At 45.3% G+C, this 19,484-nt stretch overlaps 1 protein-coding gene across 2 annotated transcripts in view; it reads right to left on the bottom strand.

Moving 5' to 3' along the window:
* Nucleotides 1-19,484, bottom strand: part of disc1 (DISC1 scaffold protein) — a 51,580-nt gene that overhangs the window by 26,764 nt on the left and 5,332 nt on the right. For both annotated transcript variants that reach the window (XM_076018977.1, XM_076018978.1), the window contains exons 3-9: nucleotides 18,850-18,919; nucleotides 17,044-17,200; nucleotides 16,322-16,418; nucleotides 15,773-16,005; nucleotides 11,456-11,510; nucleotides 9,856-9,958; nucleotides 8,870-9,058 (exon numbers count right to left, since the gene is read on the bottom strand). In XM_076018977.1, the coding sequence (XP_075875092.1) occupies nucleotides 8,870-9,058; nucleotides 9,856-9,958; nucleotides 11,456-11,510; nucleotides 15,773-16,005; nucleotides 16,322-16,418; nucleotides 17,044-17,200; nucleotides 18,850-18,919 (904 nt within the window). The remainder of the gene's footprint in view (nucleotides 1-8,869; nucleotides 9,059-9,855; nucleotides 9,959-11,455; nucleotides 11,511-15,772; nucleotides 16,006-16,321; nucleotides 16,419-17,043; nucleotides 17,201-18,849; nucleotides 18,920-19,484) is intronic.

Below are 19,484 nucleotides of genomic sequence, written 5' to 3'. Positions count from 1 at the left end.
TGATAACTTATAAGAGGTTCCTGCTCATGTCTTTTTCAAAAAAAAAAAAAAAAAAAAACACATACAATTAAGCCATACATTCCAAATGTCAGGCAGACATTTTTTTTTTTAGAAGACACTGGACTATTCTAATATGTTGTCATTCTAATATGTTGTCATTTAGCTTGAGAGAAAATTCCCCCATCTGCAAACTTGATGCATTGCACTGAAGTTTGGATATTTGTAAATGATGGGCTTTGCACATCAACAGCTCCTGGACGAATGCAGACGAGAAACGCCTGAGAGTGAGAGGCCGCAGTGCGCACGCACACAAACACACACACACACAGCAAGCGCATCCTTGCTTATATATTCCAGGTAATGGAATGAGATGGAAATCGCCAGGAGATTCGTGGAGACGGCACAGAAACAGTGATCATGCCTGAGAGCGTTTTTTTTTTTTTTACATTCAAAGTGCCCAAATCTGTTCAATCAGGGTGAAGCCACTAGAGCAGCAATCACATATCTGGAGTGCACGATCTGCCGTGCGTGGGCCAGACGGCTCACTTACCAGCCGTCTAATTGCTGTGCGAGATCCCGTCCTACCTGACGGAGCTTCCCTTGTCAACTCCCATTGACGCCGGCTCCGTCGAGCAGCGTGCCGGGAGAGGCTCTGAATAATGCAAGGGGGGGGCATTAAGCCTGACTTCACATGGCAAAGAGCATGTACACAAGTGAGACGACAAAGTAGGCTACGGCTGGAAGAAGAAGCGAGCGAGCGATAGAAAAAGTCCACCTGGGAGGCGGATGAAGAAAAAGAGGCTGTGAAAAGACAGCGTATGAAGAGGTAATCTGATTTTCCTCGTGGTAAAAAAAAGACGTGGGCGCAAATGTCACATCGACACAATGCAATGAAGTCACAGCCTTGTTTCTTGACTTTAATCGACTGACGATAATCTTGACTCAAAGGGATAGTCTGGAGATTCTTTAAATATCTGAGTGATTGTGGCTGCATCGATAAGGAGCAGGTGAAAAAGACTGAGCTGAGGTGGAACAGAATCACGGACGAGCAGGTGGCTGGAAGTGCGTCTCAATGAAAATGTTGTTCTGGCTTTGTTTCCCTCTGCTTCTCCTGTTAGCATCATGGAAGAGTAGCCCTCTTTCCATGACGTAGAATCTAAGAGCCTCAAGGAAACACTTTGTGGCAACAAGGCACTGACTGAGGTTATATTTTTAAAGCAATTTTTTTTTGGAAAGTTTGCTTCAAATTCACTTGACATTTGATGGAGTGCAAATGATAACATGAATTATTCAGCGGCAGTCAACGCCGAGCCTCAGCAATAAGTAGCTAAATATTTTTGTTTGGCTTATTTTTGCTTGCGGTGTTACCACATGGTTAAAAAAAAAAAAAAAAATCCTCTTCATTCCTCGATCCTTCTTCTGCTCTGCGTTGTTTTTTTTTTGTAAACTTCAGAAAGCAGAACGCCTGTGAAAAAATAGCAAAAATAGGAGATTGACATGATGCGTATCTGCGTAAAAGAAAAATGAAGGATTGTTGGTGGTCGCACCATCCAGCTTTCAGTGACGCAATCTATTGTCCAGCCAGTATGAAGCGACGCCCCTGGACCGTCATTCACAAGGCGCACTGAGCACCACAACAGGTCGGCTGTCACCGCGGAAACAACAAACTACTTAAAACAGGGCCTCAGTTCCAGGTGTCGGATACAGCTTGCTTACCACTCTTTTCCATTTTTGGACAAGAAGTTTGAATAAATGAGAAAAAACAACAACAACAAACAGTTTTTTTCCCCCCCCTCATTCCTGTCTGTCAAAATGAAGGACAGTCAGAGAGTCTATCGCAACCTCAGAGTGAGTTCGCCATCCTGCCGCTGTGCCAACTGGTGGCACGGCTATTCTGGCGTGACAGATGAAAACGCTCTCCTCTTTATGGGAAAAAGGGAAAATACATCAAGCGCGGCGCCTCCACCTCCTCCTGCTCCGGCGAGTGGGAGCAGAGCGGTGATATCCCCGCTTCCTGTAAGTCACTGGCAAGACCCGGCAAATAAAATCGCCTCTAACGTCTGCAAAGACGATGGAGCTCCTCTGTTGTTTCCCCCCAAGACACGTGCGGCAGCGGCTTTGGTGTCGAGCAAATCTCTCGCAAGGTGCTAGCAGCGGCGTCGGGGGAATTCTTGAGCAGACGTTCAGAATCCATCCTTTGTCAGAATTATGAGTATAACCGTTCTCGTGTTATTGTGTACATTCTGCTTAGAGAAGTTCTTATTCACATCCAAGAAATGCTGAGACGTTTACATGACGGTTTCGCCAGACAACCATATAAGGGGTTCATAACCCTTCTGCTAGTCTGCTGGGAATCTGCTCCACGTGGCCCAGCTCAACTGTCAAAGGTGGACAGGTGGACTGAAAAGAATCGCAGCTGACGACATAAATCCGAGCAGTCGACCAAGTAAAGAGAAACCAAAGCAGCTTCGTCCACAAAGGTGGAGTTTTGGAATCACGCGAATAACGCTAAAGTAACGGCTCCTCTTCCGTGAGAGGAAGTGGCATCTTTGGATAGTAAACTGCTCACTCCTTACAAGTAAAAGAACAAAGGCTAGAAAGTTCTCGCTGTCTGTCGTTCTTCCACTGCTTAGAGCTGCAGATCAGGAGCAGCTTTTGTGGCTACCTGACACACCTGTTCCAAACAATCAACCCAGCGGAGAAGGTTGACCACACATTTTTAAGTCTACGAAAAAACTAATTAGCTGGGACAAATGGAAACGGCGCCGATTTAAAAAAAATAATAAAAATAGAGCGTGAATTGAATCGATAGCGAGGGGGGGAAAACAAAGCAAACAATGCTGGATGCAGCTCCGTCCGCAGAGATGCACAATCCCCGATGAAGAAATTGTGGATTTAATGAGCTTGTAGCGGTAACAACGGCGAGGTGTTCGCATTCGCCGCTGCATTATGAGCATTCGAGCAGGCTCGCTAATTGAAAGTGAATAATGCAGTCACTTCCCCGCTGCCTTGTAACAATAAAAAGCAAGCAACATCTGCGCGGCCCTTCCCCGTTGTCAGACAAATTGGAGGCGCTAACGCTAGCAACCAGCCAGTGTTGTGGCGTTATGAAAGCCCGCACATAATAAGGCGCAAGAGAAATTGTGTGTCTTTGTAATTGAGTTGGCGGCGGCGGCGGCGGCGGCTGTGATTAATGTGTTCAAGCCCGGCCTGGGCTGTTTGAGCCCGCGACAGCGCGGCAGGTAGCACAAACACGCAGTCAGCATATGCGAGCCGCTCACGTGGACGCTCGCTCAACGGCGGCGCGGCGGCGCGGCTAATGAAGGCGCGAGGGGCAGGCCGATATCTCAGGCAGACACTCGATAGCCCATGATGCTTTAACACTGCGGGGCGGCAAAACCGTGGTAGCACGCAGATTGCGGCTGCCGTGGTGGGACACATCGTTGGGCAATGCAAGCAACCAGAGGAAAGACGAGACAAAGGGAAAATAGCTGCGAGTAGACCAAGCCGGTAACTTTGCTGCGTTTTCACTTGGGTTCATTTTAGCGGGGCAGTACTTAAAACTCAGGCAAGAATGCTACGGTCACCATGTGAGTCCAGGGAAAACAAGAAATGATCCCAAAGAGTAAAGTGTAAGGTTTGGTTTACATTGTTTAGCTTATTGTCCTCTGTTAATGCTGAATGTATTTGAACGTATTTATTTTCTACAAACAAATGCATTCCTCAAAATGACGTAAGTCAACAAGAACATTTGAAAATGTAATCAACTTTCACATGAAGGGCAGCAGTGAAAGTTTAAATGTGTCATTTAATTCTCCTGCAAAATTGCTCCGATTCAAATGTTGGACATATCTTTGTCTCTGTAAGTTAGTAGACACCAAACTACTTTCAGTGAAAAACAAATACTATGTAAGAATTGTGTGTTTTTTTACCCCCTTCATCTTGTGTTTGTTTCCTCCATCAGTTCACATCATCACACACACCTATTGATCATCTACACGTATGTAGCATGTACTGTATGTTTAATTGCCCACTGCCTTATTTAAGACCAGAATTTCCAGTGTGGCTCTGGTCAGTTTGTTGCGTTTGCGGTTCGCTATGTCTTTGTCAGTTGTTGTCAACTTGGAACTTGCGCAGTACGTCGTGAAACCCGGCCAAACCTTTGCAACAGTTCTGCCGAACTCTGCTCTTCCAGTAGCACACGGCCACCGTTGCCAATTTGTGAAACATATTCATCTGTTCTCAGCAACAATGTCGTCTACACGGTCGCCTCCAAGCTTCCCTGTTAGCCTCACACTTTGTAAACAGAGAACCTGCTGTTACTATTTTAAAACGGCTGTTATTCTGTCCGTCTCCTGAGCCTGCACTGTGGGTCCTAATAGCGACTGCTAGCTTACAGCAGTCTCTTTGTTCTCTCTTCCACCAGAGAGAAGAAACCCCGACACAATCCTTTTCATATCACCTGCAAAGCTTTGCTTTCAATAGACCTTGAGGGTTAATCCTTGTTTCATAATATTTGTTGTTTTTGAATAGGGAGGATTTTTCTTGAAAGCAAGTCTGTGTGACTAGTTTTATCCAGGAACAAGGCTACAGCTCTTCAAAGCAAAGTCCTTGTATCATATGTATACATTTGTTTGTTTGTTTCTCCAAACGAGTAGAACAAAATGATGAGTGGTTAGTGATTTGTTTCACCTTGTTACCTTGTCAAGTAAGGCTAGGTGATGGCTTTCAATAAGCTAACGAGAGTAGCAGGAACAAACCAATGCTTTCACACGCAGCCGAGTTAAAAATAAAAGGCTGCATATCATTTCAACCATTTAGAGGTGATGTCACGACCACTAGCAGCCTCTAAGTAGTGTATCCCCCCAAGATGCAGAGGTAACTGCGCTTTAATTGGCGGCCAGATGAATTCTTCAAAGTGGAAATGCAACAATACACAATGCAATGACTTCATTTCCGCAATCACAGGGGGGAAAAAAATGAATGCTGTCAGACCTCCAGAGACAAAAATCAGGAAATACTCTCCACTGCCCATTCCAGCACCACCCCCAACCACTCTCAATCATTCACACCCTCTTGAGGAGAATATAGCTGCCATACATTCCATCATGTTCTCGAGGAAAGCACCAGGAAGAGGCAAAGTCATGAATAAATCATGTCCGCCTCAACCCTCAGCATTGCCACTCCATTAAGAGGACGTTGCTTTTGGTTAACAGCCCAGTTTGACTCATCTTTTTTTTTGTTGTTGTTGATGATGTGCTACTGGATTGCTGTTCACAGCACGGCATCAAAAATGCTACAAAATTAAAGCGGCACTGGCATGGAAGCTGTAATGACGGTGGTGCGGGAGTGAAGGTGGGGGGGGGGACAGGGGGGGCAAACTAAATGTGTACCTATGGTGTCATGCGGAGAAGGAAAAACCACAGTCCTTATCACAGACAGCAAAATTACCTTAGCGCGACAGAATGTACCGCCCGCGTGCCAAGAAGCAGCCTTTAAATAAGCCTGACGAGAACTCCGTGATGAATGAAGGGGAGCCCACACTGGCATCGCCTCCCCGTTTCCAACGTCCTCACTCCTGGGGGGGTCATTTGCCCACGTTATCCGACTCCTCAATTATTTATTTGTAAATTTAGTCTCACTCCACATCTCTCCTGGGGACAGAATTACACTCTCGACGGGGGCCGGCTGGGATTCAAACCTCCGCCTATCGTGGGCTCGGTATTCATCAGCAATTGTGCCGAAAGCAATTAGAAAGCGCGATGGAAAAAAAAAAAAAAAAAAAAAAAACGACCTCGTGTCTCAACGTGAGATTCTCACTGGGGGCAACTCAACTAGCGAAAGCGGTGACGTCGAGCTGAAGTCGCGTATGTAGATTTTAGTGAGCCTCAAGTGCGCTCGGCTATTAGAGAGCCCGGGCTCAGACAATGGCGCTGTCAAGAGCGGGCGTGTGCTTCGCCAGAGCCATTAGCGTATGCGGCAAACTAAATAAATAAATTTAAAAAAACTCGACTTTTGGGGTAGGCGGTAGTTTCTAATCGCCTCCAGATAAAGAAATGCTAATGTGCTGTTTGTGCTCTATCGGTTTCCAGCTAAGCACGTGCCAGCCCCCTTATTACCAAATAGGATGACAGTTTAATGAGCCCCCACCACCGCCACCCTGCACGGTTGCCGGGAACGCGTGGTTGAAACTGCGCTCGCTGCCATATTGTCGCCCACTTGAGCGTTTACACGCGTCGCACAAAAACCAGTCATTAGTCCGGCCCCCTCTCCTCACATCGGTGACGTGTTGCTCACCTGATTCCCTTTGTTTAGGCCGCGCAACTGCCTGTCACTTTTTTCTTTCTTCCCCTCCTCCCGGTCTCTTTGTCCTTGAGAGCTACATTTTTTTAATATCTTTTTTTTGTGTGTTCCCCTCCTAAGAGACGTTCATATTGGAGACGCTGAGCATTTCTCGGTCGGTTGATCAACGCAACCCACAGCTATTTTACCCAGTCGAGGTGTTCACAACTGCGTCTCAAATTAAAGGTGGGGGGGGGGGGAAACTGCAATACACACAGCACTATTATTAATACAAGCTTCTATGAATAAAATGCCTCACTGATACACAAAAAGTGTTCTCATCTCTATCCTGGGTGCAACAATGAAAGGGTGCCCCCTAGTGACGGCAGCCAGTCTGCTCTAAGACAATAGATCCCACAATCAGAGGGAGAGGCACGTGCTGCTTGACCATTCTTCACACTGCAGGATTTGGGGTTTGCAACAGGCATCTGATTAAGAGCCCCCTCCCCCCCCCCCCCACTCTCCTTCCTTTCTGACCTCAGAAAGTCAGGCTTGTTGTCTTTTCCTTCTTTTTTTTTTTTTTTAACTCTGTCTGAGTGACGGACGAGAGAGTGAGCAGCACTGCAGGTGGTGCAGTCAAAATCCATTTGCCTCTCTTCTCTTCTCCACTGGTAGCAGAGGGCCAAACCAACCCAACCATATATATATGTATATGTATCTATATATACACACAGTATGTACATACAGTATGTATGTGTGTGTGTGTATATGTATATACACACACACACATATGTACATATATATACACATATACATACATGAACATATACAGTATGTACATACTGTATGCATGTTTGTGTGTGTATATATATATATATATATATATATGTGTGTGTATATATATATATATATATATATATAGACATATATATGTATATATATATACATATATATATACATATATATGTCTATATATATATATGTGTGTATATATATATACATATATATGAGAGCTATATGAGAGTCTCCTCTTTATGCAGCTCACAGATCTCCTCTAGTCTGGAGAGGAAACATCATGTCTGCACCTGAGCCACTGAGAGGTAATTGGCTACTTCACACAATCTAAACCTCAATCACCAACCCCCCACACCCCCCCTCCCCACCTCGACTGCCACCACCACCCTCCCCTCCACCCCTCCACCAGCCCCCCCACCCCCGTCCTCTTAACAACTGCCAATCCTGCCGCTAACTCATTGGATGCCAGGTCCCCGCTGACAGCGGATCACTTCGGGTTTTTCCCCCCCCCCATTTGGAAGAAAAGTCGCGGTCCATTGATGTGCTCCCAGCGTGGGGCGGCATCAAGAGTGGTCCCCTCTCTCGGAGAGCTTTCATGTTTTCATATTTGACTCGATATTTAAAAGGTGCATTTCAAGAGAGAGACACGCAGAGAGAGAAGTGCCTCTCTGAAATCCAACATTTTCTGGTCTCTGGGGGGGATGAGGGTTCCCTTCCATTTATCATAAGACACATTTTCTTAATGGCTATTTAAAGAGGCTAAAAAATACAAGAAAACACATTTTTATTATAAACGCACAATTCTGGAAACATACTGTACCCTCTAGTCACATTTTTTAGTTTTTATTTTTTTAATTTGAGGTGTTATGTTTTGTCAACCTGTGATTAACTATAACAAAGGCCGAGGCAGATGTACGCCTCAGGATAGCAGAGGCAGGAAACACCGGTTGAATTACAACAGTTCCCGCGTCGCGGCTGCGTTAATATAACATGTTGTCAAGGAAAAGGTATCTGGAAGCGACAGTGAGTCTCATCACATCAGTTCACATCATGCTGTGACTTCATCCACCGTCGCGCCAGTTTCCAAGTGAACACCAGAAGCTCTGCCTATTTATATTCTGCGTGATGACAACGGCAACTTTTCAGCCAGTCTCATGCGCGCAGGGTGACGACGTCTGTGCGAATGACTGCTCAACCTCAACCTGAGCAGGGCAAGTGGGTTCGTGATCAAATGTGAAGCTGCTTGTCTTGTTACCCTGCACAACTCCAGCTTGTCTTTATCATCTGTGTTCTTGTTAGAGATCTTATTTCACAACTGCTTATTGTTCCTCATGAGCGTCAGTGGATCAGCCTTGAATGATTTATAATCCATAAAAGTATGCAGATCCCCAGAAAAGGCATTTAGCCCTCTGTTTTCAACCTCCAGCTAAACACCTCGCGTTAGTTTCCTGATTATGCAAATCCTGTGGTGGAACTGCAGAATGTCAGAAAGGAAGTAGAAATGTGGGCATGGGGGGGGGGCTCTCAGAGGAACACCAGAAAGGGGGAGTTGTCACTAACCTGGGAGAGGAATCTGCACCCTTTGTGATGTCACGTTGGGCTGATTTCCAAAATTGTATGTTTTTAAAAAGTGCTACAAGCAAAATAAGCAGAAGATGGACTTTTCTCATTTCTGTGGAGGTGACCGAGATTAGCGGCACATTGTTAGGCAACATCAGCGGAGGGGAAGTTATCGCCGTTTCACTTTTCTCTTTCTCAACATCACGCTGACGTGTTTTCCCCGGCGACTCACCGTGCTGGGCCTCCTTGCGCTCCAGCTCCTGCCTGAGCTGCTGCCGCTGCTCCTTCATCCTGGCCAGCTCCTGGCTGCTGCCCGCGCTCAGGCTATTGAGCCTCTTGGCCAGAGCGTCCAGCCGGTCCCGCTCCAGGTACACCGCCTTCATCTCGGCCTTCAGCTCCTTGGCGCTGCCGAAGTCATTACCTGCAAGCCGAGCACGCCGGCAAGGCATTAAACTTCCAAACCGGCCATTAACGAGCACCCAGATCATTAATAGCGCAATTAAGTGAGGCTAATGGCAGCTGATCTGGGTAAATGAGGTAAAAAAAAAAAAAAAAAAAGAAGATTAGAAAATAGGGAGCAACGTATAGGAACAGGGTGAAGCGGCTGATGCCAGTGTCGGGGAGTAACAACTCATTTATGACGTTGTTATGTCATTTAATTACAAAGTAAAGATGACTGTTGTCAGTTACATTACTGGAAAGAATACTATTAAATTACAGTTAGATGTAGAGTTATTTATGATTACAATTTCAATTGCATCTGACCAATGTTTTACAAAAAAGGTTGGCCTTTTTTTTAAAAAAATCATTTCTTTCTTTCTTTTGCTTTTCACGGTTTTCTCATACACCGGCTTGACACGAGCGCCATCCTTTTCTGTTTCAAATCTCTTATTCTGAGGCTTCTGATTGGTTCTCCTGCACACACATACATTTCAAAATTGTGCAAAAATGTAGCCCGTTGCATTTTCAATGGGGTTCTTTGAGTGCTAAGTTAAATGTCAAATGGTTGGTTTAGCTGGCATGTCTTTGCAAAAACAGTTGAGAACATTTATTCGTAATTTAGAAAAGTAATCAAAAGCTAATTAAATACAGTTAATTACATTACTTGGATAAAGTAATTGAAGTAGTTACACCAATATTACATTTTCAATAGGGTACCTTGTGACCATTTACATTTCGCAAAGTGGTCTTCACGACACTGGCTGACGGTGGTGTTACCTGAGATGGCTGCCAGCTTGGCTTCGTGCAGAGCCAAAAGCTGCGTTTCAGTCTCACTGACTTTCCTCCTCAGGCTGCTGCCCAGCCTCTGACTCATGACCACCTGGGGAAAAGGAGAACAAGGCTAGGTTGGAGGGCCGGGTAACTGAGAAAGCCTTTTTGCTGGCACACGAATCCCACAGGATGCGTGGCTCATTCCCAATTCTGCTTTCATTTCCACCCCGACTCTCCCCGCCCTCCCCGCCGACACTCATTCTTACAAGACCTTACAAGTTCATTTCCGTCCTTCCGTGTCCGGGCCCCTGCTTTGAATACGCGACGGAGCATCAGTGCCGACGTGTTACCTCGCCCGCAACCTTTACGGAGACGGGGCATGCGGCGCCTTTCATGTGGACGGAGTCCAGAAAATGTGAAATCTCCATAAAAAAGATGCCATTAGAATGTCCAAGAAGGATAAAGGAGCTGAATGTCACGGGGCCTGATGGGGACAGCTCACCTCGAGCTCGGCCGTATTCACAGCGGAGCCGATGACTTCAGACACAGCCTGTCAAGTCCCCATCTGCCCCCGCGCTGCCCTTTAAACCTCTGTTCTTTTAAAATGCATTCACTTTGAGCTACAAGCCAGGCGCAGTCCCCGCGATGCGCTCCGTTCTTTGGAGACAGCGCGTCGCCCGCTCCCGGGGAAGCAGGATTTTCCGCCGCGTTTTCCTCTCGGAATGTGGCGCACAGCACTCACAGGCTCCTCCGAGAGCCTCTTTCTCTGTTTATGTCAAACAATATTTTTTTTCTTCTGTCCTTCAAACAGTCTGGTATGATTGTATTTCACCCTTGAAAGTGCTCCTCACTATAAATATACATATATATTATTTTTGAAAGTGTGGAAAATCAATGGCAATGGCACATCACATGCCAACGCCTGTAATGTGCATTTATTTTCATTTCAAAAAATAAAGTCAGTGGGAAGAAGGTGCTTTCACGCAGGCGTGCTATTTCTGTCAAGTCGAGCGGTGGAACAGAACTTTTCTTTTTCGACTGGGCAATCAGCTGATTTGAGCCACAAGTGCAGACAAAAATGGAAGTGAATTACATGCATAGAAAATCAATTGGCCATTTCAAAAGAACCAGAGTGAAATTAGAAGTTTTTTTCATGGAGCCAGCCTCTCTCTGCTGGATTTTCATTTTATCCGCTATGAAACTACAGATTTCTGCTTCTCCACCGTGAGCGGAGGGAGAAGCGACGGGGAACTTCAGAGGCGCGGCGCATCAAAGTGTAGCATGCGAAGCCTCCTATGCAAAGCAGTCACACACATAAAAGACGCAGACGTGCAAGCTGTACGTTACGCATATTAAACGCGCGCCGCTCATACTGGCCAACTGGTAAAAGCAGTGAGAATAAAAACTCTGGTTGTGATTACTGACAAAAGTCTACCTGAGGTGGGGGGGAAAAAAAGAATACCGATGCCAACGTTAGGAGGGCACGCCTCTTAATCCACTGGTACACTGCATTTGCTATTCATTATGTTTTCATAGAGGTCCAGGCACGCGGAGAGCAAGCCAAGCTGCAGCAGACCAGACGAAGTCGGATGAGAACGGGACTTACTTTGGCAGTAGCTTCCTTGATGGACAGATTCAACGCCTGCTCCTGCTCCTGCAGTCTGGAGAGGAAAAAACACAAAAGCAGAAATCACGATATTGCGGCGAGGCACAGAAAGCAATTTCTTTTTGTGTGGAAGTTTCAGGAGAGATCAATAAACGCCAATGAGAAGTCAAACCGCCTTTATATATAGCCACTGGGTTGTGCGTTAAGAAAAAAGAAAGTTTTGACAAGTTTTTGTGACTTTCCAAAAAAGAACTCATTTTTTTCAGAGGCTGTACTAACCAGAAACTGCCTGTTGGCATGGAAGTTTAATAAAAATACATTGGGGTTGAAGGGGTGGTTCAACATTTTGGCAAATTCACCTACTGCCATTATCCCCATAGTCATTAGTATTCATTAGAGTCCCTCCAAACTCATCAAATACACAATGCAACAGCTCCAAAACACAGAGTAGATGACCTGCAAATTCACCATCATTTCTATTCACATAAAGAGCAGATCCATCTCACCCATGTTTCTACTGTGGCCCAGTGGAAGTGGATTTGCACAGGGTTGCGTGATTATTTAGCAGTAAATCACTGCTGGTGCAAGAACGATGTGAGATCGGGTGGGACGGCAGAACACCAGGATGAACAGGGAGCAGCCGCTCCGCAGATGGCGTTTTCTGATAGAAGAAGAATTTTTGTGGACCGATGCTGCCTTCTGCAGAATGGGTTTTTTCTTTTGTTTTGTTTTGTTTTGTTTTGTTTTGTTTTTTAGTAGACCGATATGATATCTGCTTTTTTGTGAGCTAAAGCTCAAGTGGCATAACGGCAACGTGGAAAATGCTATTCTTGAATAATTAGCAGGCATTTGTTTTGTGACAGTCCTGTCACTATGCCTCCAATTTAATCATGCACCTTGGCTACTTGGCCAAGGCGATATCCCTTTGGCCCAATGGTTAGCACACATGACTATTACCCAGAAGTCTGGGGTTCGAAGCCTGCCCAGGCCCTCTGCGCCTTGCCACGGTTTGTTTGCACCTTTTATACCAATGATGCTGCTAAGTCTCACACACTTAAGCAACATTTTAGACCTGTACAAAACGGACCACCCAAGCGTTACTGTGATATAATTGAAAATACAAGTGAAGAGACATTCACTTACGACACTTCACTTCTTTGGCCCATGAGAGACAGAATTTATTTAGCTCTTCAACTATTCACCAACACATTATGCCTCCAATTTTAAAGCAAAACAAAAACTGGAGCCAACAATATCTATCATTTCTTGGCCGCATTCACTGACTTGTTAATGTGGTTTCGTTGGCAATGAAAATGTGGATAGAAATGTGCACTTTTATCACAATTATGTTTTTAGCCGTGTTCTCTGTGCTTTCGTCTTTAGCGACTGTTACAGCTGAATCCTGAACATGTTGTAGTTTTCAGATGAAGCTGTTGCTGTCTAAGAAATGCAAAAGCCTGAGTAAGTTAAGCTAATGCGCCAACATCTTCCACTTGAGCGAAGGTTGACTTTATTTAATGATCTGTCTCTCCAAACGGCTTTGAGACCAACAGATTAACCAAGATGAGAAATTAATGGAAAATTAACATGACAGATATTTCGTCCTGTGAAGTCATTACTGTACACACGTGTGTGTGTGTGTGTGTGTGTGTGTGTATGTGTGTGTGTGTGTGTGTGTGTGTGTGTGTGTGTGTGTAAACAGGACAAACCATTAAGGTTGCATTATTGCTGAGAGAGATACATAATCAATTAGCAGATGGAGAGAAAGAGCTGAGCATTAAAATCCATTATCCACAATACAGTCACCTTGAGATAGCCCTAATTACCTCGCACTGCAAAAATCATTACGTCCTTCTCCACGTTAGCTAAGCTAAAGTTTGGGTGTGGGGGGGTCTTTCATTGAAAACGGCAAGCCGATTTCTGTCCACGGCAGAGCGCCTTCCTGCAAGTCTTCCAAGTGAGTCTCCTCTGTGTGAAGTTTACATGTTCTGCTCGTGCCTTTGCCCCAAGGCGACCATGAAAGGCCCCTGGGACCCAGAGCAAAAGATGAGCGGTGACAGAAAACGGATGGATTGATCATTTTCTCACAGACGATTCCTTTCATTTCCAACCGGCTGTAGGTTTTCGAGAGAGAGAAAAAAAAGAGAAAGAATGGATGCCACGTCTTATTTGGAAAAGGGAGCCGTAACACAATGACCCGGAGCGCGGCGCTCGGAGAAGAGCGGCTGAATATGCAATCCTGGGTTGCAATTTCAATCAGCGGCGCGTACGAATGGGTTCCAGGCGAGGTGAGAGCGCGTCGCATATCAAATTATCCCTGCGACGGCGGGTCACGCCACCGCGAAGGCGATAAGTGGAATTTACATGTCGTTCTAACGGGTGGCGAGACAGACAGAGAGGCTTTTTCTGCAGGGGCCCTCTCCACAAAGCCATCAACTTCAGGGGAGATGATGCAAAATAATCATTTTCATCTGAGAGAGGGAAACTATTAACATTCCGCTCAGGTTCAAGCAGGTGTGAGAGAACAGGATTGAGGGCATGGTAGGGTGCGGGTGGGGGGCGGGGGGGGGGGCTTGCTACATTCTCCCGCAGCCTGAGAATAAACAAATCACCACGCTCAAAGTCGCACAAATGATTGCGTTACTTTAGCGCAATGTAAGCACAATCTGCCTCCCTCAGAAGTGTTCGCAACTTTTGACATTTTTTTCCCCTCCAATTCAGTCAGATTCTCGTTGGTCTGTAGCATTGTGACCCTGATTCACCCCGAGTTCAGCGCTCTGTCGATTCTCGCTGATTTTATTCAGAGGCAGCAGTTTGTTCATCCCGGGATGAATGAGGAGGGGGGGCTGAACGCAGCGTGTCTGCTCTGACACATCCTCTCCGGAAGGAGCCCGTTTGATGAAAAGACAAGCGTGTGACGTGAAACGAGGACGACATCCTCGGCGCAACTCTCAGCTCACCAGCAGCCCCAACTGGCGGTTGAGTGAACTGCAGAGATGATCAAGCATGTCTGGGGAACCCACGTGGGCGTTGGGGTAGCGGGGGGGGGTGGGGGGGGGGTAGTATAAATAATGATTAACTACATAATGGAACAACAATTATTATGTATGATGGATAAGTAAAGGGAAGCCAACTGCTCAATAAACAAGACATAACACTCACTGTAAGACTTTGAGTTGATCTTTTTTTTTCTGATAGCAGCATATGAAATATTAATATATAAACCAAACACCATCTTTCCTCTCTCAGCGAGATGGCAACAGTTCTATAAAGTACACAAAATAGCGCCTCTCATGTTTTCAGTACCATAAAAAACACTCTACATTAATAATTGAAAACACATACAGCTCTTTGCTGTAGTGCTGCTTTGCCCCGGTGACAAAGAGGGAACTGTACAAACAAGCATCAAAGTGTCTGATGTGTTGTAGTGACAAAATAAAGCCAATCAGCCCTCTGTCAACACCTGGGATGTAAAACACTTTAGTTAATGTATGTATGTGTTCTCAATTGAGGTGATATGGGGATTGAAAACATGAAGAGCAGACCAACACTCACCAGCCACTTCATGGATTAAAATGTTTCCTTGCTTGTTAACGTAAATAGCTAATCAGCCAATCACATGGCAGCTTGCTGAAGTTCAAAGTGAGCATCAGAATGGGGAAGGAAGCGGCTTCGAACATGGTGAATATGGTTGTTCACCATGTTCAAAGTCTGGAATCAGGAACTGCTGGGATTTTCACATCAGGATTTAAAAAGAATGATCTCAAAGAGAAAATCCTCAAGTGAGCAGCGGTTGTGTGGAGGAAAATGTCTTGCTGTTGTCAGGGGTCAGAGGTCAGAATGGGCAGACTGGTTGGAGACCATAGAAAGGCAACAGTAACTCAAATAATCACTGAGTAGAACCGAGGTCTGCAGAAGAGCATCTGTAAACGAACAATAACTACAACCTTGAAGCGGTGCATATAAATACACCAATGCTCTCAGTGGCCAATTAAACAGGTAAATAGGTACTAGCATTACGTACCTAATAAAGTGGCTGGTCATATTGAAAAATCTCACTCAACACCTTTTTTTCCATTCAAGGATCATTGATGGTTTTACGAAAGCCTGGAATTATTTTCCGTGGCAGAGAACAATTTTATGAAAAATATAAAAAATGAAAACAACAGATGTGACGTGCATTTTTTTTGCCAAGTCCTGCTGTGTTGCAAGCGCACAATCACATCACAGCACATCTAACTAAAACCAGCCAACTCTTAAACTCAACGGGGGCTGAGCTTGACAGATGTGTGCTGAATGCGTGCTGGCGGTGCCAACCTGAGCGCGGCGGGCGACGGCGAGACAGAGATCTGCGTGCGGTTTTCAGAAGTCACCAGGTCCTGCAGGGTTTGGCCCATATCACAGAGCTGGCCCACGGTGCAGCTCCGCAGCACGGAGCCCTCCAGCTCCTCTGCCTCCAGCTGTTGCTCCTCCTGCTGGATCTGCTGCCCCAGGCAGCGGCTGCGGTCACTCAGGTCCGCCAGCCTCTGCTGCAGCTCCGCAATCTCCCCCTGCACAGGTGAGAGTTCCATCTCCATGTCACACGACTGGTTTTGTCACCTCTGCATCAGTCACTGGTTTCACCGTCTCTCAGCCAGTGGAATGTACATGAATTAACTTAAAACTCCTGTCTCCATTGGAATCAAGTTGTCGGAAAAAGAAAAACACGTAAATCAAATTTCGACATTGCAGTGCAAAGTGTTTTAACGTTATCATATTTTAAGTTTTTAAGTTTGGTCTGACAGCCACCATACAGCAAAACTGAACCAAATCTCACACACTTGGGCCACAGACGTCTTTGATAACTCCTATTGAGGTGAATCTTACCTCCACCAGTCTTCTTTCTTGGATGAGGCGATCCCTCCGAAGCAGCGGCCCCTGCACCGGATCACTCTGCTCCGCTGCGTCAGGCGTCGTACCCTCCCTGGCAACAAGCCACACGACACAGTCACACAAAACATCCCTAAATGGTACAAATGTATGATTTATACCAGCATAAACTCAAAAAAAAAAAAAAACTATTTTCATAGCTGTAAAAAAAAGAAATTACACTCTGAGACGTGCCATAATTTATGTGTGGGAAAACTCCACTCAATGGCAGTTTTTTTCTGTTTTATTTGTACAGGATATTTGTTCAGGAGGGGGGGCCCCACCTGATTCTCTTCCTGTTCCAAGAGCTATTTTTGACAACACGCGCTAACAGCTCTCCGGTTAGCGCTCTCCTGTAACAGCTCTAGAACAGCAGAAAGAGCCTAACGACAACAACCTCTTGACAGGGCCTGAATCAAAGCAAAGAAACACTCTAGTATGAAGCTATTCAAAACTCACGTTACGTTGCAGTGCTCTGGTATGAGCCATTGTCTTGCAGAAACAAACTCCAATGGGGCAAATAAAATTGCACCTCTTTATTTTTATCAAACATTAGTTCATCTGAATCGCTGTTTGTCGTTAAAAAAAAAAAAAACATTTTGTAGGTGGACCAATGTCCCTGTTGTTTATGATAGTTTATTATTTATTATTATTCGCCACCGCCGCTGTCGTGAACTGACCTGCAATGGCCACACTGCGCCCGCTGGAGGGCGCTGTGCACCACCAGCCTGAGCCGCTCCAGGAAGCGCGCCACGCTGGGCTGCGTGGAGGGTAAACCCAGCTTGAGGGCGCCGCGCTCCTTGCCCAGCTCCTCCAGCTTCTTCCCGAAACGCTCGGCTGAGGAGAAGAAGAAGGACGCGGAACGGGTGACATGACGGTTAGTGTGCCCGAACACGAGCAGCAAAGGCTCCAGTCGTGAGCAAAGTGTGGCAACGACATGACGTCACTCACCGCGGCGTTTTGGCCGTGTCAGCTGTTGACTGATTATTGCAAGTAGCCATGACGTAGCACGTGTAGGTTGAATTTACAGAAACATTCCATCTTATAAAAAAAAATAATCTATCTTTACCACTGTGTGCTATAATATGTATATCTAGCAGGTCAATACACTCCATTGTTTTTAAGGAAAGAAATGCATTGAAAGTCTACTAAAACTCTCTCATAGATCTGACAATGTGACGAAGGGTACCGATGCCTCTCGGGTCAGTGACAACACGCCAAGACACCTTGGAACTTGTTCTTTTCCCATTCCCAAGCACGTGGAAGGTCCGTCAGTCAGTAAGTCAGTATTAGCTTTAACATCGAGCAGAGGGCGTTGTTTCGAGATTTGTGGATTTTATTTTATTTATTTTTTATTGGACAGTTAAGCCCATGAGATCAGGATGAAAAATAAAATTTAATAAAAAAAACAAAACAATGTAATGTAATAATAATAACTGCTCCTCGGCGGCCACTGCTGTCTGTCAAACGGTCACAGATGTTTTGAACAACACAGTCAAATTACCATTTTGACATCTGCTTGACGACAAACTCCCTCCGGTAAACAATTAGAGAACATCAGGATTCAGCCAACAGCAAAACTAGAAACAGGACCGAAGGCTTGCTGAAAGGTTTGCGACGCGTGGCACTAAAAAGCAAACCAGGAAAAACTCGACGAGACACACTGACCCAAATAATCAGCCAACTTGATTAGTTCGACATCAGCTGGACACACGCAGCAACATGTTGTTATTTATGTCTGTCACGAGAGGGTCAGGAAATGGGTCAGAACACAGTTCTGTTTTTAAAATAAAACGTCCACAATCTTAAATAAATCCCCTTTTACTTGGAAACATTTATTCAATTAGTTCTTGTTTTTTTTTTCCCCATGTCCTCCTCAAAGCTGAATTACCGAAAGCTTACCATGACTGAGGACACGTGGACTGGTGTCTACTGTAAGGAGCAAGCTCTCTGTGCTCCTACAGCAGTTCAACAATGTCCAGTCAAAGCTTTGCGGGTGGCTCACACAGAAAAATGGACCCGCGTGAGCGTATAGAAATACCCACTCAGTGTATCAGCCACAGGGCTGCAGATTTAAACAGAGAAAGATTCAAGTTTCAATGGCGGCCCCTCCAATCTCCAGTGTGTTGGACTTGAAAGTGTGTCAGGACTCACGTGTTTCATCAACGATGCCAGTTTTTTAGAACTCAGCTAGCAGGAAATCCAATAAAAATGCCTCATAAAAATAAAACAATTGTGCAGATTAATGTCGGTCACAGTCAGGCGACTGGCTCGAGTGAAGCTCATGAAACTCTCCGTCCCGCTATTCTCGTTTGCCGTCCTTAACGCAGGAAACAACACTCTGGATGTTCTTCATACAGTACAATGTCGTGTTCTATTAAAGCTTTAATTCCACCCAGGAGAAAACTATTTCCCCAGCACAGAGTGACGTGACCAAACCAAAGCATTGAAAACAACGAGCAAAAGCCTGAAAGTCTGAAGCTCACCTGCATCATAGTCATCATCCAGAATAGCTTTCTGCTGGAGTCTCTGCAGCTTCAACATCATGGACTCGATCTGAGGAAGACAGACAGCTGAGCGTATTACCTAACAGTCCAAAGGCCAACGCTGCTCAGCCACCCCCCCACCCCCCAAAAAAAGTAGAGTGCAACGACCATCTGATCATCCTTTCAAAGTGACAACAGGACAGTGAGTTGGAATGATTTAAACAGCTGGGCCATTGCAGAACATAAGAATTGCTGTTTAAAGTGGGGTAATGTTCATCTGCCTTTCCATGTATGAAAACTTTGAGGACCCAAACATGAGAGCCTACACTCTGTGCCCATTTAAGGCAATGCTGTGTTTGTTCACAGCAAAGTTCACACGTTTATCTCTGTAAACATGTGAACTATTTTCCTTGAATTCACTTTTGCAAATGAAAAAACAAACATTACTCTGCAGAGTTGAAGCTAATGCCACAGCTGGACCGCTTGGCAAGAGTGGAAATGTAAGAAAACTTAAAATAGACTTCAATTATTTATTATATATTTATTTTTATACATACAATATATACTAATTGCTTTCTTCCTTAAGTTCACTGATGAACATTTTAGCATGTTAAGCTGTTTGGATATAGGCTAGC

The sequence above is a fragment of the Nelusetta ayraudi genome, unplaced genomic scaffold, assembly GCF_046127955.1.
Source record: "Nelusetta ayraudi isolate G7.1 ecotype Tasmania unplaced genomic scaffold, CSIRO-AGI_Nayr_v1 ptg000008l, whole genome shotgun sequence".
NCBI lineage: Eukaryota > Metazoa > Chordata > Actinopteri > Tetraodontiformes > Monacanthidae > Nelusetta > Nelusetta ayraudi.
The sequence above is the reverse complement of the archived record's forward strand: the minus strand, read 5'-3'. Positions and strand labels throughout refer to the sequence as shown.